The sequence below is a fragment of the Porites lutea genome, chromosome 10 (assembly GCF_958299795.1).
Source record: "Porites lutea chromosome 10, jaPorLute2.1, whole genome shotgun sequence".
NCBI lineage: Eukaryota > Metazoa > Cnidaria > Anthozoa > Scleractinia > Poritidae > Porites > Porites lutea.
The window spans coordinates 28,472,483-28,492,205 of NC_133210.1; the positions used below are offsets into that span (position 1 = coordinate 28,472,483).

Here is a 19,723-nt window from a genome sequence, read left to right on the forward strand (position 1 = left end):
GCTTACTAAAAAAATGTGAAAAATTAAAAATGTCATACATAAGAATAAACAGAAAGACATAATAAGGAAACATGCGTTAGGTTTAAAACGATTAACAACTACAATAAAAAATTAAAAGTAGTAAGAAGTACTAAAGAACAAACAAAATATGTAAAAAGCAAACATGCACTAAGTTAAATAACCGTTTAAAAACTACAGGAAAAGTTACAAGTAATATTCGTCCAAGGCTTTCCTAAATAAAACTTTAGATGCCATTATTTTTACTAGGCTTTCTCAGATAACTGCAAGTAGCTTTCTCAAACCTTACCACGCTTGCAGAAACAATGTCCACAATGGTTTGAAAACCACCAAAAATTGTTCTTCATTATTTTACAAGTCTTATACACAGTGCTTTTTAATTTTAAGGAGCCTAGTGGCAATGCCGTTGAAATTACTTGTTTAAACTGTGGGAAAGCAGTGGCTGTCACTCAGTGGGACCTCCATGATAACTTGTGTCAGGGTGGTTATTGTGCTGAACAAAGCACCAGTATGGACAACTGCGTGGATTTGACAACTGGGAATGACAACATTGTCAGGGATTGTTCCACCAGTGCAACTGAGAGCTCTAGAATGGAGCCTAGTTCTACCTTCAACCCCACAGATGACTCCATCACAAAAGTTTCCCATTGTGGCAGAGAAGATTTCAAAATCAAAGGCTGTCCAGATGCTAGTTCCTCTAAGAAAGGTAAGACTGTGTCTGGGGAAGGCAGTAATGTCCAAGCATAGTTTATGACATCATTACATTGTTATTTTATTTGTTCAGTTCATATCAAATACCATGTCTGATCCCAAATCCCTGTTATTTCTCAGAAACCTATAAAAGGAACTTAAGTTCAGATGGGAGACCTACTTGGTGGTGAAATGGGGCCAGGGGAAAAATGTTTTTCTTTATAGATGAATAGCAAGACATCAAAAGCACTTTTTTATTTTTCAGGTATGGATACTTTGAAGGACATGTTTCCGAATGTAGATGAAGAAGACCTTCTGCTTGCTCTGAAAGAGAGCAACTTTGACCTTGAGGAAGCAATTAGTGACATTTTGATCAAGAGTAGTCCATTTGAACACGAAGGTGTAGTACAGTGATGATGTAATAACATTTCTTTATTAATTTTGTTGAATATGTTACTATCATGTTATGGCCTTGTTAAAACTAACAAAAAGTTGCCAGTGTAGGGGACAGTGCTTCTTATTCGTCTTTCTGAGTGGAACCCTTTATCTTGGCCGCTTTGTGTTATGTGGCCTTAATCCTGTCAACACTATGCTATATGGACAAAATGATGGCTCTTTGTCTCTAACTGAAGTTCCCTTGACCTAACAAATTTATAGTGTGGAGCACAGCTTGGGTAACACTCAACATTTCATGGGCTTACCATTACTGATCTCCCCATTTTCTGAGGAAGATAGAAAAGGTGCCACAAAGCGTTAACAGTTTTAAGAGATTGTCTATTTCCCTGTGAGATCAATAGTCAGTGTTCTCAAAAAAAAGCAATCAACAGCTTAGAGTGATATATCTTTCTTTCAGATGAGCCTTTCTCACCTAGCAGTGAATTGGAAGTTACCCTTAAAGATGCTCTGCAGAAGTACCAGAAAATTGTGGATGAAGATAGATGCAAAATAATTGACGTAGACAGGGCAGTCCTCTGGAAGACAGCTCTTATATTTTATAAGAGCTCCTCAAAGGAACAGTTATATCGAAAGTTAAATGTCATGTTTGAAGGAATGGAGGATGCAGTTGATGCTGGAGCACTCAGTCTGGAATTTTTTGCTGATTTAGTAAGGACCATCGATTACAAATTGTTTGAGGGCAAACCTGACCGTCGTGTTCCACAGTATAGCTGGGAACATGTCTACCTGATAAAAATGGCAGGTGTTATGGTTGCACACTCATTGCTTCAAAAAGGCCCAGGTATGCCTTGTCTGGCTCCATATGTGTATGAATACCTAGTGTCTGGTGAAAAAGAACATGCTGCCGCATATGTGAACTATGAAGACCTGCCAGAAACGTCGCAGACAGGAGTCCTTAAGGAACTTATCAAGAGGGTAAGTGCTGTAATATTGCATAATTTTCCCGTGACTCCACTTTCTCTAGCAGGGCACAGTGGACCGGCCCATGACATTATTCAGTCATGAGTACCTTTAAACCAGTTCTCCCACATTAAATATCGAAATATGATTTTCTTAAGGTTGAAGGTGCCCAAACTGATGAGGACATACACAGACTATGTGATGAACCCCAGTTCAGCACTTTAATTGATACATCTGGTTGGCCCATTGGTAGAGTCTTGAATGTCAAGTCTAAAGGCGACTTTGTGACATACATGCTGGTAGAAGAGCTTGTTGGTAAACGCCTTCAACTGCTCCAGAACTTTAGAGAAGGTCTGGACTACTTTGGATTGGTGGGCATGATTAAAGCAAATCCAAGTTTGTGGAAGCCATTGTTTGTGACAGAGAACCCAGAACCTCTGAGTGCAGATACCTTTATGAGCCTTGTTGAGCCTCCTTCAGGTCTCGAGGAACTGCAGGCCAGAGCATATGCATTTTTTGTGGACTTTGTCAAGGGATATACAAAATGTAAAGGTACATTTGACTCATTTTTTTTACATATTATATTATTTGAAACTGCAGGTTTCTTTCTTGGTTTTACGGCAACAGGTCAAACCAAATTTTAAACCAGATACTTATATAGTATATTTTTTTTTTTTATAGTTTTCACGAATTCCAGAGAATCTTAGATGTTAACACGGCATGCTTACTTCACCGGTTATTAACTGAAAAGGAGAAGCCTGAAGTGTTAACTATGATGAGTGTAGTACAGGAGGATTGTTTGTTTGTAGCCAAATAAAGAAAAGAATAAAGACACTGCATACATTTTTCATTTGTCTGGGCAAAAGTTCAAAATAAAAATGATTCACATTTTGGCTCTCAATGAGTTTTGAATACGTCCCTTTTCTGATAAGCCCTGCCAATCAATACGATCCTTGGTTGCTAATTACAGCATTTGTTAACGGCAACATACAAAATTTAATGTGCGGACAATTTCAAATTGGAATTTCTCTGCAAGTTTTCAACATATTGCTCTCAAACGTGACCAATTCGGCAATAACTGATCACAGACCTCTCTTTCCAGCAGTGTCAGGTTCTTTGTAGTTGTTCTGTCTCTAAAAATAAGTAAGATCTTAAAAGTTTACTTGATATGTCTGTGAAAAGTTCAATTTTTTTTTTTCAGCAAACCTGACCCAATTTATTTAACATTTCTCTCATCAGAAAATATCCCCGCACTTGGTGGAGATGTTCCATGTTTGAATCTTTTATTGAAGTTCATCACTACAAACCTTCATGTTCCACCAACCGGTGTCGAGAGAAAAATTTCCATTCAATTCTTGAAGGCCAATGAGAGATTGCCTGATGCAAAGTCCTGCTTTAGCATCCTTTTACTGCCAACAGTGCACAGCAATAAGGACGAATTTGACAGGGCCTTGCTGACTTCTCTGCGCCATGCCTCTTGCTCCTTTGCAGCTGGTTTCTAGTTTAATTGAAACTCTTATCTTATAGTTATGTTACAGTTACATATTTTCCACTGAGGGAGCCATCTAGGGCACTCGCAAGTAGAAATGTTCAAGATATGTTCACAATTAGCTGAAGAAATACAAAACTTTGCAGCTATTCCAGAAACATTTACAGGAAATGTACACTATAGTTCCAGTTTTTGCATACTGTTAATTTTTGGGCTTCATATACAGCTATACATAGGAAGACCAGTTTAGTCCTTCCTGAAGTTTATTGCCTCAGTTGTGTCGGTTGCACATTCATCATTTGGTCAGCATTCACTGTGGCCTATGATAATCTTATAAGACATTAAACCATTCAATTACTCATCAATAGTTTGATATTATTGTATGTATAAATGACAGGGCTTCAAGGTAAATGTCTACACCATACTCATCACTTTCCCGTAGAGGGTCAATTGAATTTGTAAGTGATGCATAATCAACTGGATGAAGGGGATTTCTGGTAATAGGAACTTCCACTGTGACATGATCATCAGTAGAGTTGTTTGGTGCAGGACCATCCCAGTCGACACCATAGTATTCACCCTGTAATAGATTAAGAATAAGGGAAAATATTGTGCTTGATGAATGGTACATGTATTTTTTCTTTACCATAATATAAAAAAGACAACATTGTAACAAAGGAAACTAACCTGATTCCAAAAGTCATCAATTCCTCTGTTTGAAGCAGTTACAGCACCAGAGATCCACAACTGCCAAGGGGACTTTCCATGCTCTGTAGAAATAGGGGCCCTGTTATGCCCATCAGCAAATATTTGTAGGTTCCTGTTAATTCTTGGAACATAGGCAAACTGAAGAGCAAACAGGTGAAGCTCATTAGAGGGCTCAAGTATTCCGCATTGTTCCATCTCATAAAAGAGATGATAGAAAACGTGGACACAACCAGAGAACATGTCTCTCCAGAGACGTTCAATTCTCTGGTTGTGAACACTGCGGCCAGCGATATGGCTTCCCCTATCGGGACCCCTGAGAGGATGACTCAGCATATAGCGTGCAACTTCAACATTCTCACCACCCTTGTCAGATCGTACTCTTGAGGGTAGACCAAAACTGCTAACAGCAGAAAGAAACTGGTCATAGACGGTACTCGACAGATTGTCTGTGCTGCATCTTAAATAAACAATCATCCTTGAGAAGCCATCGATACCTCCATGAATCACCAATCGCCATCTGCATGTTGAAAATAATTTAAAGCAAGCAATTATTAAATATAGAAACTCAAAATCAGGGCCCAGTTGTGTGAAACAAGGGTTAAACTGATGGGGTTAGGCCTAATTTTTCTGTAGTGTGTATGCCCTTAGATAGCACTTCAATAGTCACCACAGTACATGTTCCAGTTTCTGAAGCTTTTCAGGGGGTGTCTGGTATCCTTATCAGTGTGCTGATTATATACATGCTGAAACAGTAGGTCAGGATTTGAAAGTTTGAGCGACACAACCCTATGCAAAAGTCCCCTGCTGCCCCTCCCTGACTTTGAAATTTGGACCTACACAGCCTGATCAAGGAACGTTTTACCTTATTAATTTATGGTTGCCATCAATATGCCACAGGGCAAGAGGACCGCTGACTTGATACCGTCTTCGGCGAACAGCTCGTAGCTCGAGGGCTCTAAGTAGTACACCATCAGGATTAACTCTCCTCATGCTCTCCCTGATGCGATTTTGTTGGATTCTATAACCACCATTCTGCAAAAGGCCAGTCATCCTCTTGTACCCACTGTTAGGAAATTCTCTCATTATCCCCTCAACAATCTTATCCAACTCATACTCAGAAATGTCTGAATACCTTTGTCTAACAAAGGTTTCATACTCACGCATTCTTCGTTTTACGGTACTTTCACTCACATTGAGCATGGATGCGATCTCCCCGGATGTAAACTTCATGTCCAAAAGAAACTCAAGCTTCTCCTTGGAAATAAAATAGCGAGGTCTTCCCTGTTGGCCAGAGTGCAGAATCTCTACATTAGAGTGGCGACAATCGACCTTATCGCTATCGGTGACCAACAGAGCTGCAGCTTGATGAAGAAGGTTCAAAACTGTTTCTCCAGACGGAATATAGTCAACATAACGAACCACAACACTGTACAACCAATCAAGACGAAATTGTATTAAATCACCCTCACAAAACCTGCTTTGTTCTATTAAAAGGATGACGTCTTTGACGCATTTGCTTAGCTCGCTAGATATCGCCTCAGACGTGGCCGTTACTTCGGCCGCCATGTTGAAAGCAAATTATAAAAGGCGGGAGTTTTTCTCGTCCCAGGGTTTCTCGTTGCCTTCTTACTGCGATGCCCAGTCCATCATCCGAACATAATTCAGAGATTCAGGGCGGAAAAACGTTCTGCGCAAGCTTCTGCGCATCGCTTATTGCAGGCTCAAGGCGGGCTTTTCTGTGTGTTCACTGTGTTTGTTTGTTGCTGGAGTTCTGAGTGAAATGCACGAGGTGCGAACGTTTGCTCCCTGTAAAGCATTAATTTTTTATTTGACATCTTTGCTCTTTTTTCGTCGCTTGAAAATTACTTTGGATTCAGAACAACCAATGTTAAAGGAAAAACTGATCATTCTGTCAGTCTGAGGTGGAATACGGTAAAAGGTTTTGAACATTTCCAAAGAGGCGAGTATTTTTTCTGATTGTGCATCCGATTAATTTATGAGTTGATTTCGCCGAGTTGAATTAAAATCCGCTTTATTCTGTTATTAGTAGTTACGGTTACTTTTTTACACGTCTAGATTTATTACCTTCGCAGAACCAGCTTTATCTTTGTCTTCAGTCAAAGCACCATATTGCTGTTATAACGCATCAGAGTGAACAAACTTGTGCGCTTATTAAACTTTCTCGGAAATAGAAGGCCAGCAAGCTTACTCAAGATCATTTTTCTGTTGCTCAAGTAATAATAGTCAGAGTTTTTTTCATTTTTCATTACACAGTTTTGTTTTCCAGTGCACTGTGAAAGTTTCTGTTCTTTCTGAAGAATAACTTTCTGAACGCAAATTGTCCTTTTCACTCGCTGTGAAGTAGAGAACAACAACTGCCGGCAGTGACTTCAAAACAATTGACTCTTTTCCCGTAAACAATTGCTGCAGCTTGATTTGACTGAGGTGAGCAAAAAAAAACCCTTATGTGCAATTTTCTGTATTTTCTAATGATCGGCTGAGTTTAATTTGCTTAAACGAAGACCCGCGCATAGACCAGTTAAGCTTATTGAAAATAGCTAAATGGTGAATCATGGCTTGGCTGCCAAGTTGCAACTGACCTTTTGCTTTTAAGATCTTTAGGTAGGTGGTTTTCGTACAGAAAATTCATTTCTTCATTGTCAGCAAGAAGTTTTTGAAATAATGTAACTTTAACTTTGTTTGAAGGAAATCCTGCTTACGCGTAGGTTTTTGACAGATGTTATGCGTGTTCAACTTGACAACACAAAGCAAAATTTATATATCTGCGCGAAACGAGTAAGTTTAAAAAACTATAGTTGCTTTGAAACCGATTTTTGGGAAGATTTTACTAGATAAAGATTGACCTTTTTTCTGCCCACATATCAACGCAATAACTTCTACATTGAGGATTTTGTTTATATTTTAGTGATCTGCGAAACTACGAGTGTCCGATCGAGCAAGGGTTTTAAAATATCAGCTCGAGTGCGACAAAGTTCAGTGACTTCAAACACATTGTGGGCAAGCGTTAATTTTTTTGGGCAAATCACTGTCCAAAGATATGTTGTTTTTGTGTTCACTGTGGAGCTCCGGACCTTATATATCCAGGAACTTCCTTATATGAACACATTTTGTGAATGCATCTTGAAAAAAATCGGACCTACGCATGCACATTTCAAGTACAACGCAAGGAAATTAATGTCGTTAAAGTCCGTTTTACTATGAGGTATTCTTCGAGAACATTAAGTAACGACAAGGTTATAACCACAGCTTGCAACTTTTGAAGACAAATTGCCTGTTCTTTCCAGGTTATGAGAGGAAACAATTTATTTTTAGGCAATAAAATATTTGAAATCCCGCCATTTTTTCAAACCCGGCCAGGGGATCTGGGCAAAAAATTTCACGCATGCTCATTACGTTTTTCCGCCCTGAAATTCAGAGAAGCCGGAAATTTAGAAATCGTAATTTGGCGGCCTGGAGGATTAAAGTCGAAAATGCAAAACATAATTTAGAAAAGCAAAACAATTATTTAGCAGGTCATATCGAACAACAGAATGTCAATATCGAAAATCATAATTCGGCGGCCTGGAGGATATAAGTCGAAAATGGAAAACATAATGTAGAAAATCACAACATAATTTAAGATGTCAAAACATAATTCGGCAGCTTACCGAATATAATTCAGAACTACATAATAACAGAAATTGCATCACAATATTGACCCTTATAACCCTCCATACGATCCTTACGTCATTTAGCAGGCCATGTGACCCAAGGATCGGGATAAACAAAACAGTGAAATCCACCACTGATTGGGTTATGTAGCAACTTCTACATTTTTTTTGCATTTATTCTTTTTTTCCCTTCAAACCTTTCACCCAAAAACAAACATCTCGTGATTTCTTACTAACGAAGCGGAGGGGGTGGTGTTCTTTCTTGGAAGTTCTTCCAAGTCTAAGCACCAAGATTCGAGCGAAGCCCGGGGGGGGGGGGGGGTACTCCCTTATAAGGGCTTAATGGGGACGTGCGGCCAGCCAGGGTATGTTTTTCGGGATTTTTGTCTTAAACAGGGTATCGAATTTATCATTTTTTGTCTTAATCAGGGTATCGATCTATCAATTTTTGACTTAAACAGGATAAATGTCTTAAACAGGGTATCAAAAATCGGAATTCTGTCTTAAACAGGGTAGGAAAATCAGCAATATTTGTCTTAAACAGGGTCAGGGTATGAGGGGCCGCGCCGCACCTCCCCACCCAGGGATATATCGAGTACCCCCCCCCCCCCTCCGGAGCGAAGCCACAATATTTGGGGTCAGGCAGTTTATTACAATTCTTTGTTCTAATACAAACAATATAAATCACTACATCTAGACTGCAAGGATAGAGACCCATACAAGGCTAACACAATACAACACCACTAAGAAATTGGAACTACTAAAACATGACATAAAACTAATAGCAATGTGCACTACTTGCTGTAAAAATGCTATGTGAAATAAGTACTAAGATCCTAGCTTAAGTATCGCTTGCATGCAGTAGTTTTACTAGACATTATATTGAGCAAGACCTGGTAGTTTCACTGCCGTTATACAATTCTATTGGCTGCAATTGGTCCCATGCAAGAAATCTATTTAGTCTTGAACACTGATTCATTTATAGACATGCAATATCATCAAAGTCCTTATTATCGATAACAATCAGAGCTAAACCGAGGTTTTTGCGAGTAGATGTATGCTGTGCACGCTACAGTACATTAGGATTTAGATTTTAAAAAAATTGATAAAATTGAGTGACAAGAAATATAACCTACAAGTACTATTAGTATTCTGTCCATTAAGCTTTCTGAGAAAGTTGAAAAGGTCCAGTTCGCGATCGACGGTCCGTTCAAGCTTCCACGTTTTCATAAGCGTCTTCAATTTTAACAGGAATTTTGAAACAGAACACATCGTTAGAATCCTGGTCTACCAACTCAAACTCAGCTACTACTGTCACGGAAGGATATTCGGATTTTACCGGCAAAGTTATTGTCAATTCAACTGGCACTCCTGATTTCAACGGACAAGTAAGGCCATGGTCGGAACAGGCGTCAGGATTAGGTAATGGAAAAGGTATCTTCACAGCTCCAAGAATACCGTAAACCTTCAGTGTCCCATTCGATACCAGCTCCGTAGGAGTGAACGAGATAGTGCAGGTAACATTAGTTCCTTTCTTGAATTCGCATGGCGTAGTTGAGCAAGGGGTTACGTCGACGGTGATGGCACTAATGTGCAGTGTAACACCCGTACAATTCTCAAACCCTACAGTTTTTGCTTCCGTAACGACACCATAAAATGCCACTAGGCCTAACAGAAAAATTGCTCCACCGTTTAAAGACATGTTGCCAGCCTGAAACAATGTTGATCTTCGTCCTGCTAGAGATCCTCAGCTCGAATGTCGGTAGTGTGTGTAATGTGTCTTTTTACAGCTACACGGAAATCTGAGATGAGTATGCCCGCCCATATGTTGCAATGTTCAATCCCTGTCTAAGACTGTTTGGAATTCAAAACTATCTATTTCGTTTTAGAAGAGTGACGTGTCTAGGAGCATACCCCTTGAGTGGGGGGGGGGGGGGGGGGACACTCCCTTATTTGGCCTATACGGGTATGGGAGGCTGAACAGGATATGGTTTTCAAGGTGCGGAGGAGAGAGAACAGGGTATACAATTTCACTATTGAGCACAGGGTGTCTTTTTGAACTGGAACCCTTTCAAGGAGTGTAAAGACTTGCGATGAGCGGTCTACACTTGTAACACCAATAATTTTTTTCCTAAACATCTATTTCCACGATTTTAGTGTAAAAAAATTACTCAATTCTGTATGCAAAACATAACAAATCAGGGTCAGAAAGTAGTAAAACAAAAGAAGCAAGGCTGATTTTATACAGTTTACGGTCGGGAATGTATATGCTTTTAAGCAATATTTCGGAAGGCCCGGCCTTCCTTCTTCGATCGAGGTCTTTATTTCAAATTGTAACGTCTTAGCTTAACCTCTTCATTATATGTATACGGACTGTTTTGCAGTCTAGTAAAATCAGCCTTGCTTTTTTTGTTTAATATTTTCGCTCATTGCTGATCTTGAGATACTTTATTACAGGAGCGGATCCAGGATTTTTTTTTAGGAGGGGGTGCACTCGTCTCTTGCTCTACTTCAACACCAATAAACCACATAGTTTTTTTTTTCTTCGTGAATTTTTCTTCCGTGCTCTACTATCTGAACGCCTGTAGACTGCTCACGCCCTCGTTTCTCGCGACAAGCGGCCTCGCCGCTCGCGTGCTTGGGTTTCGCGTGCAGTAACTTTGCAAAGAAAAATAAGAGACTGCTCGCAGTCTAGAACGCCTGGAACAGGCTATTCTTCGTGTCGTCACGCAACCGCTTCTCCCCAGGAGCGTTGCGTGAGGACACAGACAACGGCGCGCATGGAGCAGACAACGTGGTTTCTAATTGTACCGTTGCACTTATGTCCTATCTTGTGAACATGACCTCTGACGTAATGTGATATGCAAGCCAATCAGGTCATGCGATCTATCGTGGTAGTCGCGGCACAGGATTGGAAAAGAACCTCTGTTGCAGTTTGGTCTTCGAGCAAAATTTGCAAGTTTAGCGGGTCGGGGACGGTAGTAAAATTTGTCTTGCAAGGTTAAGTAAACATGGCGGCCGAATCAACAACACAATTTCGGATTTTAAGGCTGCGAAGGAGAGTATATTTAATGTCGTTTTGGCATTTTACATTAAGAATTCGAAAAAAACAATACCGGCTGTGGGTCGTTAAAGTTAAATTTCCCGTTTTTACATGTTATAAAAATATGAAGAGCGGATTGTGCAGTTTCTACTCCGTCTCTCATTTTCGTATCGATCAACTTAATTTTTAGCCCATATCCGTTAAGGTAGCTAAGACTTGGAGGAGAGAACCGGCTTACGAAAATATGACACTAACGGATTCTGTTCATTATGCAAATAAAGCGTTCAAAGACAGGTCTTTACTGGTGATCTTTTAAGCATAAAATGCGTAAGTTCGCTGATTGTGTTGTATTCTTGATTGGCGCAGGAAACAGTTAGTGTTTCCGTTTTTAATTTGAAGGCTGAACGGTTGTAAAATCACTAGTTTTTCTAGAAAGGTGTGTGACTTTCGGTGATTGATTGGTAGGACACAGACACATCTAATGACTGATCAGACTGTGAGAGAGAGAGGGGGACGAGTAGAAGAGAGGGCCCTGAGGACGAAGTAGACTAACGGCGTTTTCACATGACGTCACGGCGATCATATTGGTGTTCCAAAGCGATAAAAAGGCGGTCATGTTGGAGTCCCAAACCAATCATATGGGAGTTGAACTCTTGTAATATGTAAACGCTTTCCTTTGTTCTAATAAATTGGCATCGATGCCCGCCACGTGAGTGAAAACGCTCTATTCTTGGCCACCCCCGCAGACATGGTTACCCAAAAGGCCATTTTCAGGATGACGACATTTGACCACGACTACCAGAATTCATTTAGCCTGCGAAAACATTCGTTTCTCCTCGCTCTTCGCCGCTGGAGACGTTTCGCGCGGAGGAACGTCTGCGACTCAGCGACCGAAATTCCATACTGATGGCGTAAAATCTGTCCGGAATCCGGTCAGAAGAAGCGCTGATTGGTCGACGGAGTAGTTACATTGTTGTAGGTATTGTTTACGAATGACAGACAAAAGACAAAAGGCCACAACGGTCAAATGCAACGCGAAGAATCTCTAATAGCCTGCGTAGCATGGCAGTTTTGTCAAGCCGGGCGCACGAGCGGCGTAGCCCCGCGCGCGAGAGAACGAGCGGCGAAGCCGCGAGAAAAAAAATGCTCCCGCCCCAATCTCCTCGCGGTTTCTCTGCCCTCGCCCGCCTTTATTACTTAGCGCGCCCAACCAAAACCGCCATGCTACGCAGGCTAAATCTCTAACAAAACAGTCAATGTTTGTGGAACATAGTCTTCTCTAGGAGAAGCATTTGAGTTTTGCTGGAGCTCGTTGGCAGATAAACAGAACACTTTACCGAAATCGACCAGAAGACACTTAAAATTGGACAAATTTATTTTTGGAACCCCATGACTAACGGATTTATTATGTAAACAATGGAATTTCTGTCGCTGAGTCGCAGACGTTCCTCCGCGCGAAACGTCTCCAGCGGCGAAGAGCGAGGAGAAACGGATGTTTTCTCGTTTTTGCTTTCTTATTTCAATTTGTCAATCCCACAGAGGATAAAAAACAATAGCCTTAATCAATGCACAGAGACAACAACCTGAAGCATTCTGGTAGTTGTGGTAAAATGACGACATCAGACTTTCCTTTGAGGCCTAGGTAGTCTGCTACCCCGGGGGTGGTACTCCCTTACAAGAGGCTAATAGGGATGTGCCGCTGGATGGGGTCGCATTTTCACGACTGGAGTGACTATAATGGGGTCGCATTTTCAATAGATTTACTAGAATGGGGTCGCAAATTTTCGGATTTGGGGGGTAAGTAGGGATTCAAAATGGGAAGATTCTCGGTTAAAATATCAGAAAGTTGTTGTTTATTAAATTTAACAACAAGCTTGCATTGACCGCATTACATTCCGCCGCTTGAAACCACATTGAAGGTCAGGATAAATAAATAGAAAGTGACTAATTAAGTTGGGATCGCGAAAATTACATTTTCCAAAATGTGACTAAGATGGGGTCTATAATTGGCAAAAAAATAGACTATAATGGGTTAGGGGTTCTGAGAGGCCAGCGGCACATACCCCGCATACATTAACCCAAGTACCCCCCCCCCCGGGTCTGCTACACAGCCGTTTTTAGTGTTTTTAGGGGAGGTGTGTTGCGTGACGACACTAAAATGAGGATGTGAAGCCAGAAGGGCCAATGAAAACAGGATGGATCCATTACTCAAAAATTGTCTCCTTTCTGGCTACCAGAAACAGAAACACCGACAACAGCCAGACAACAACAGCATAAAACACAGGAAATGACTGCGCGGGCAAAATCGCCTTCATCCAATCAACCTTGGACTCAGTGTGGCAAAAGTAAGATTTGCTCAGTCAAAGTTTAGTTATGCCCAAACACAGTGGCGAGAAAGAAAAAAGGAAAAACATTTTGTTTTTAAACAACACGTTTTCAAACGAATTCCAAGGTCACGAGTTTATGAGTCATGTTTGGCCTGTCAACACTTAATTTAAAAAAGTCAGTAAATCAGGCCTTTTCTAACCTCGTTGGACCCCGGGGGGGCACTTGGGTATTTTCTGGGTGGGTATGTGCCGCCCGGGACTCCAAATTGGCAACCCGTTCTAGAAAAAATTTCCCCTAAAATTGATACCCCGTTTTAGAAATAGGCCAATTTTTTATACCCCGTTCTAGAATTCGCCCTAAAACTAACACCCCGTTCTAGAAATGGGCCAATTTTTTATACTCCGTTCTAGGGTGCAACAAGAGTACAACGGTTTTTGTTAACGCACTGAACCGTATTTTTAAAAGCAATCTGTCCTTGAATGCTTTCAAATGGCTGCTTAAAAAAGGGGAGAGCTTTCGTGCGTTCGAAATATTATACCCCGTTCTAGAAAACGCCTCTGAAATGGATACCCCGTTCTAAACCAGGAGCTTCAAAATCACGACCCCTTTGGGCGGCACATACCCGTATAGGTAATGTATGGGAGTACCCCCCCCCCCGGGCGTTGGACTCAGTGCGGCAAAGTAAGATTTGCTCAGTCAAAGTTTAGTTATGCCCAAACACAGCGGCGAGAGAGAAAAAAGGGTAAACGTGTTGTTTTTAAACAACACTAACTTGGAATTTGTTTGAAAACGTGTTGGTTTTCAAACATTCCAAGGTCGCGAGCTTATATGAGTCGTGTTCCGCGGTAGTTTCGAAAGCGAAGCACTCGAAAACGAAGACCGAGGCACGAAGCACCCAAATCTCGAAACCACTGTAGGATGAAGGACTACAACTTTAAGTCTTGCATGACGCAAGCCAAACCAGGTGGAAGCAATGGATGCGTAAAAGCCTTAAAATGGCCGAAGATAGTAGTTCCCTCGTCCGTCCACGAAAGCGCGAAGGGCTGAACATTCGGCCACGTTTATTTCTGATTGATCGTGTTTCAAATTGATCACGTTTCACTTACAAGACTGACAAGCGCTGACTGTTACCCCTGTCATTCCTTATATTTCTTAACTCGAGTTTTCCAAACTCTGCCTGCCCCACACAAGCACTACGGCGTTTTTGATGTTTTTCCCGAATTTTTTTTTTTCCAACCTGAAAACTTGGGGTTCACACTTAGCAATGTCCACCGAGGACAGATTTCTACCGCAAGGTAGTGCGACCCATACCTTAGTCAGGGTAGCCTACGTGTAGCCGCACCCTCTCCCCGACGAAAGAAAACGCATATAAACTCTTTAAAATATTTTTCAGTTTTCCTGTTTTAACATGTATCTACTACCTGGTGGGAACTAATTCGAAAATGACTATGTTTGCCTATTTTCAGGAATATTACAAAAATCGCGAAAAAAATTAAGAGTTTATTTGGGTTACGCAGTAGCCTGCGTAACAGCGCTTTGAGATCCTTGGAAGTAGTGGACAAGAGACAAAACGGGCGCGCGAGAAGGACACACGCAGGCTAGGGACGCAGTCACAAAATTACCGACGTTTGAATGGATCTTTAACCATGTTTCAAGGCTTAAGGAAGGATAAATCTTCTTAACTACTATGGACATTTTAAGCTTATGTTCCACGTCCTCTTTTAATGGGCATTTCAGATTATGTTTGTTGCACGTATTCGCGTTTGGAAACAAAAAAGGTACCGCAGCCCCTTAAGGGTCCCAAAGTAATCCCGTCCCGGGATCCCGTACACCTTTAACTGCGCTTTTGAGACTACTTCTTTAGAAGTAAACTTGATGGGAGTGTTCACCATGGTCCGGCTTGTGGAAAGAGCGGGGTTGATTCGGACATGAAGTTACATCGATCAAAGGTAGATACCTTACCAAGTTGGTCGACGTTTGGGCAATATTTTCTCCTTCTGCCATTTAGCTGCAAAACGCCAGTTGGACAAAGAGTAGGAATTCCGGTCGAGTTATTACGTTCATCATGTATATGCCCATAGTTAACAGTGATTTAAACCCCACACAACGTTTATACAATAGTGCATCAATTTATTATTAAAGTGAACCCTCCCAATGACTAGCTAGAATCTGATAGTCCACTTTAAAATTAATGATAATTAAGAAAACTTGACTGACTAGTTGGTGCACCTGTCTCGATGCACGTGTCGACCTATGGATCACATGTATTATCAAACTTTGGAAGTTAACTGTATACATACATAGATACTAATAAATAAAGTCTTTACGAATCTGGACTATACGCAATGACTAAATTTGTTCAGTTCATCACCTTAATAAATAATATTTTGCTTCGAACTTAGAGTAGCTAAAGATGAGCTAGTTTCCTCTACTTACAGGTAGTTTTAAATACTACTAAAATTGTGAAATTGCAACATTCTACGGTTTAAAACTACTAAAAGAGTCATACTGTAGAATCTCGCCCTTGAAATCAAAAAAGTTAGAGGTTCTAAAAGATTCTGGAAGAGAGTTCCATAGTTTTGAAGCCATGTACGGAAAGAGTGAAGACCATATGATATAAGAAGTTACTTTGGGAGACGGTAGAGAAAAACAAAACATAATTACCGCGTAGACTATAGGTGTGGAACGGACTGTTAACATTATATAGCCTTAATAGCAGCTAAAAAACAAGCTCTTGTACGACATTTTAATATTGAACTATTCAGTCTTAAAAGACTGAAAGCGTTTTTTTTTTAAAACAGATTTAGAGTGGAACTTTACTTTACTAGAGAGTCATACAGCATACAGAGAGCTATAATCCTGCCGATAAAGCTAAGAATTCGTTTGTTCAAGGTATCCATCTTTTCAGATGATTACGCGCACCACAAAAGTAGCCATAAGGGAACTTTAGCAACGTCGACGACGGTACGTCAACGAGAACGAAAAAAAAAAACAACTTTGCACGTGCATCACGCTTCTTTTGTACATTTCTTTGCTGTCACTGCACGACCACGACTTGAGAATAACTGCCTAATTTCACGTTTTGTGGAGGAAGTGAACACAAGACAACGACTTTCTTTTTCTTTTCCTGAACTTTGAAGCAGAGCTCCGTTGTAGACAAAGAAGTACTAGATTGCCGCTGACTGTGACAGTGTTGGCAGGTTATTCCTTTCATGGCCGTATCTAGTTAAAATTCTCAGTCATTTTAAGTTATTTACACTTAGTAAAATCCAACTAGTGGCCTGGTCTATTATCAATGCTGCGTTCTGATTGGTTGAGCTATTACCAGGCTATATGTTATAGCCCACCAGTAGCGAAAAGCGCGGACTTTTTGGCGGAAAAAAATTTTTTATTCTCGATATTTTTGACCAACTAGTTGGATTTTACTAAAACAATTATTCCTCTCGCCCTCATGGATCCTGAGTCAATAGCCCATTCGGCCTTCGGCCTCATGGGCTATTGACTCAGAGCCCATTCGGGCTCGAGGAATAATTGTTAAATATAATAGTCGTGAGACACAAAAATAAAGGAGTATTTGGCGCAATCAAACCGGACTACGCCCACCATTATAGCATACTTTGTTTCGGTTCAGTCGGCCCATATGTTATGCTCATCCATCACATGATGTTTAAAAACAATCTCTTAAACTTTAGAAGGTTTGGATACTTCAGCAAACGAGAAGGGACATGACGTCTCATGAAGTTGTCAGAAGATTTAAAGGGACAGGTTCACGGTTCAGTGCATGCTCATTTATCAAAATGCTGTTTTTCTACCGGGACATGCTGTGTCGTCTATTCAAGCAAAATGATCATGTCATAATGTTGTCAAAGAACCAATCTGCACACTCCCCTGGCAGTCACTTGCACTTGACCAACTTAAATATTTGCAAATAGCTGTAAAGTAATCAACCATGGAATAAAGCCTTCGGGTCAACAATAAATTCAACGTTGGTAGTGTTGGCATAATCCTCCAATTTTTTCTGCGATTTTAGTACTCCTCCATCCTACTTCAGGTTACTCTGAAATAAATTTCTACTTTGAAATACACTCTGAGATCGCTGAGATACATGTGAGTGGGATTATTAACCAATAGAATTTATAATAAAGTGGAAAAAAGTAATTTAGTTAATGGACATGCGCCGAACCGTGAACCTGTCGCTTTAAAGCTCTCAACCCGGATAATTTCTTATAACCCCCCCCCCCCCCCCCAACACTTGTGACTTCTACGTACATACCTTCTTTTGCTGGGGAGTCTAGACTTACCACAGGGGCACTCAACGACTGATTTCTGTCAAATATCTGCTCGGACAAGCAAATATTGTCTAGAATGTTCTATTTCTTGAGGACATCTAAAAACTTCTAGATGACCGTTCCTTTCACGTACAATCTTCGAAGCTTATTAAAAGTGAACCCTAAAATTGTCGGATTCAAAAATATAGTGGAAAGAGGGATACGAAAAATTCTCATTTTCGAAATACGTTAAATTGCATCTAAACTTTTCGAGAAATAAAACCGAAGCTCTTATAATTTTGAAAAGACTCAAGTGCCCCTGGGATGACCGAAGAGATGCAAATTTTAAAGCGCCGCTTAGAATGCACTTATAGAGATCTTAAAGCACTGTGGATAGCCAAAGTGATTTCAATGTATTTAGGAGAAAACCGACGTTGGGTGCCATTGTAGACTTACTACAAGGTCGACCTCACGAGTTTCACAGTAGAAAAGCCGTGTAACGAGGAGTGTGAGCTTTATAGGCAGCAAAGCGCAGGGCAAGCGTTCGAGCAAACGACGAACTTCGCCAGATGGCAGAGATTTTCCAGCGTTTCTCAACCTAAATTACGCATGGTAGTATTTTTAAAATAATAAAGCGCCGTAATAATTTTTTCGTTTCTTGTTTGTCAATACGGCTTACGAAATGGGGCGGATTCTGTTTTGTACGAAAAAAGTAAAGAAATAAAGAAATAAACAGCAATTAAAGGCTGGCTTAGGACAGTTAGCCTACGGGCTCGAGGAAGGATCGCGAAGCAAGCGACAGCGAGCGAGATGTCGCGAGTGGACGTTTCCCGACTGACCACTTAAACGGCAAAAAAACGGACTTTGAGGAAGTCTTGGAGATTTTGTGCGCGGTCTTGCAGCCAGATTCCTTCCCATTCCTCCTCGAACGCCTGCCACGCGGGCTAAGACAGTCCGTGTCTGAACGTTTCTTCAAACAATATACATGACATGTAAATTCAGTCAACAATCCTTTATTCATTCCGAAATTATATTGGATAACTAACACTGACTCATTACTATCAGAGAAAAGAAGTCAAGGAAATGTTAAAGAAACTCTATCCGGCCAAACGCCAACAGGCGGCCATTTTTCTTGTCCCAGCCTCTGTTTCAAAGAGAGGCTAAGTGTAAAGCCATTGATATGAGAATGATTTTTGAATAATAATAAAACTCAAATAAAACTAAGTCATTTTCACAAGAAAGGTTTTGCACTAGCCTCGTTTTGAAAGTGAGACTTTTTGGAACTGGGAAATGGCCAGACCATAAGATTGTTTTATGATCATTACACAATGTATATCTGACATTTTTGATCTGGAAAATTCACTAGAACAATCATGTTTACATCATGTTCACCCTCTAACATTTACAAATACCAGGAGCCGAGGCTCCTGCAAAAACGTATTCCATTTTAATTATTTATAAGTATTTCTCTAGCGGATCTAGCCCGTAGTTACTTTTCTTTTACGTCCACCAAAATCACCCCAAATTCAAAAGATTGCTTATTATTAAAAATAACATTTTTTTATTCTTTTGTGAAAGCTTGTCAAGTCCGCAAAGCAGGCATTGAAACACTGAAACAAAAATAAACTCTAGCTAGAGTTCTCGGTGAAATCACCCGGGGGAGGTACTGCCATATATGGGCTATATAGGTATGTGCCGCTGTGAAGGGTATGGTTTTCAAGCAGTTTACTCTAGGATAGGGTATATAAATCAGAGCGTTTGGGTCTAGAATAGGGTATCATTTTTCAGGAAACTGATCAGTTGGTTGACGATTTTATCCAGAGTAGGGATTGCGGTTTAAGGTTTTGTTTTGGCTAGGCTACTGTGCTAGTGACCTCAGTAGTTTCTGGGAAACAACTACTCTAGGACAGGGGGGGATTTGGGGAGTTTACTCTAGTATAAGGTAGTAAAATTCAGCTGAACTAGCTCTGGTATAGGTTAAGGGTTCCAGGGTCCCAGCGACACATCCCCACCCAGAAATTCCTAAAGTACCCCCCCCCCCACCCCAAATCAAGACAATCTAAAAGAGCTCAACTTGTTAGATTGAAAAGCAATGAAGCCAGAGTCGATGACTTCATCGACCAGTTCCTTGGTTCGTGGAATGCAATTTAAT

The 19,723-nt window shown here is 40.7% G+C and overlaps 2 protein-coding genes and 1 pseudogene across 2 annotated transcripts in view; 1 reads left to right on the plus strand and 2 right to left on the minus strand.

Moving 5' to 3' along the window:
- LOC140949740 (uncharacterized) overlaps nucleotides 1-3,918 on the plus strand; it is a 5,217-nt gene extending 1,299 nt beyond the window's left edge. The window contains exons 2-6 of the mRNA XM_073398878.1: nucleotides 406-724; nucleotides 974-1,108; nucleotides 1,562-2,079; nucleotides 2,223-2,616; nucleotides 3,304-3,918. Coding sequence (XP_073254979.1) covers nucleotides 406-724; nucleotides 974-1,108; nucleotides 1,562-2,079; nucleotides 2,223-2,616; nucleotides 3,304-3,566 — 1,629 coding nt within the window. The 3' untranslated portion in view covers nucleotides 3,567-3,918. The remainder of the gene's footprint in view (nucleotides 1-405; nucleotides 725-973; nucleotides 1,109-1,561; nucleotides 2,080-2,222; nucleotides 2,617-3,303) is intronic.
- LOC140951221 (uncharacterized) lies at nucleotides 3,323-5,569 on the minus strand. Its single transcript, XM_073400449.1, has 3 exons — nucleotides 5,124-5,569; nucleotides 4,241-4,778; nucleotides 3,323-4,133 (listed from the first exon to the last, which is right to left on the minus strand). Exons 1-3 carry the CDS (start codon nucleotides 5,489-5,491, stop codon nucleotides 3,915-3,917), a joined length of 1,125 nt encoding a protein of 374 aa, XP_073256550.1. The 5' UTR covers nucleotides 5,492-5,569; the 3' UTR covers nucleotides 3,323-3,914.
- A 3,573-nt stretch (nucleotides 5,570-9,142) lies between these two features.
- Nucleotides 9,143-9,634, minus strand: LOC140949741 (NPC intracellular cholesterol transporter 2 pseudogene; annotated as a pseudogene).
- Between the last annotated feature and the right edge of the window lie 10,089 nt (nucleotides 9,635-19,723).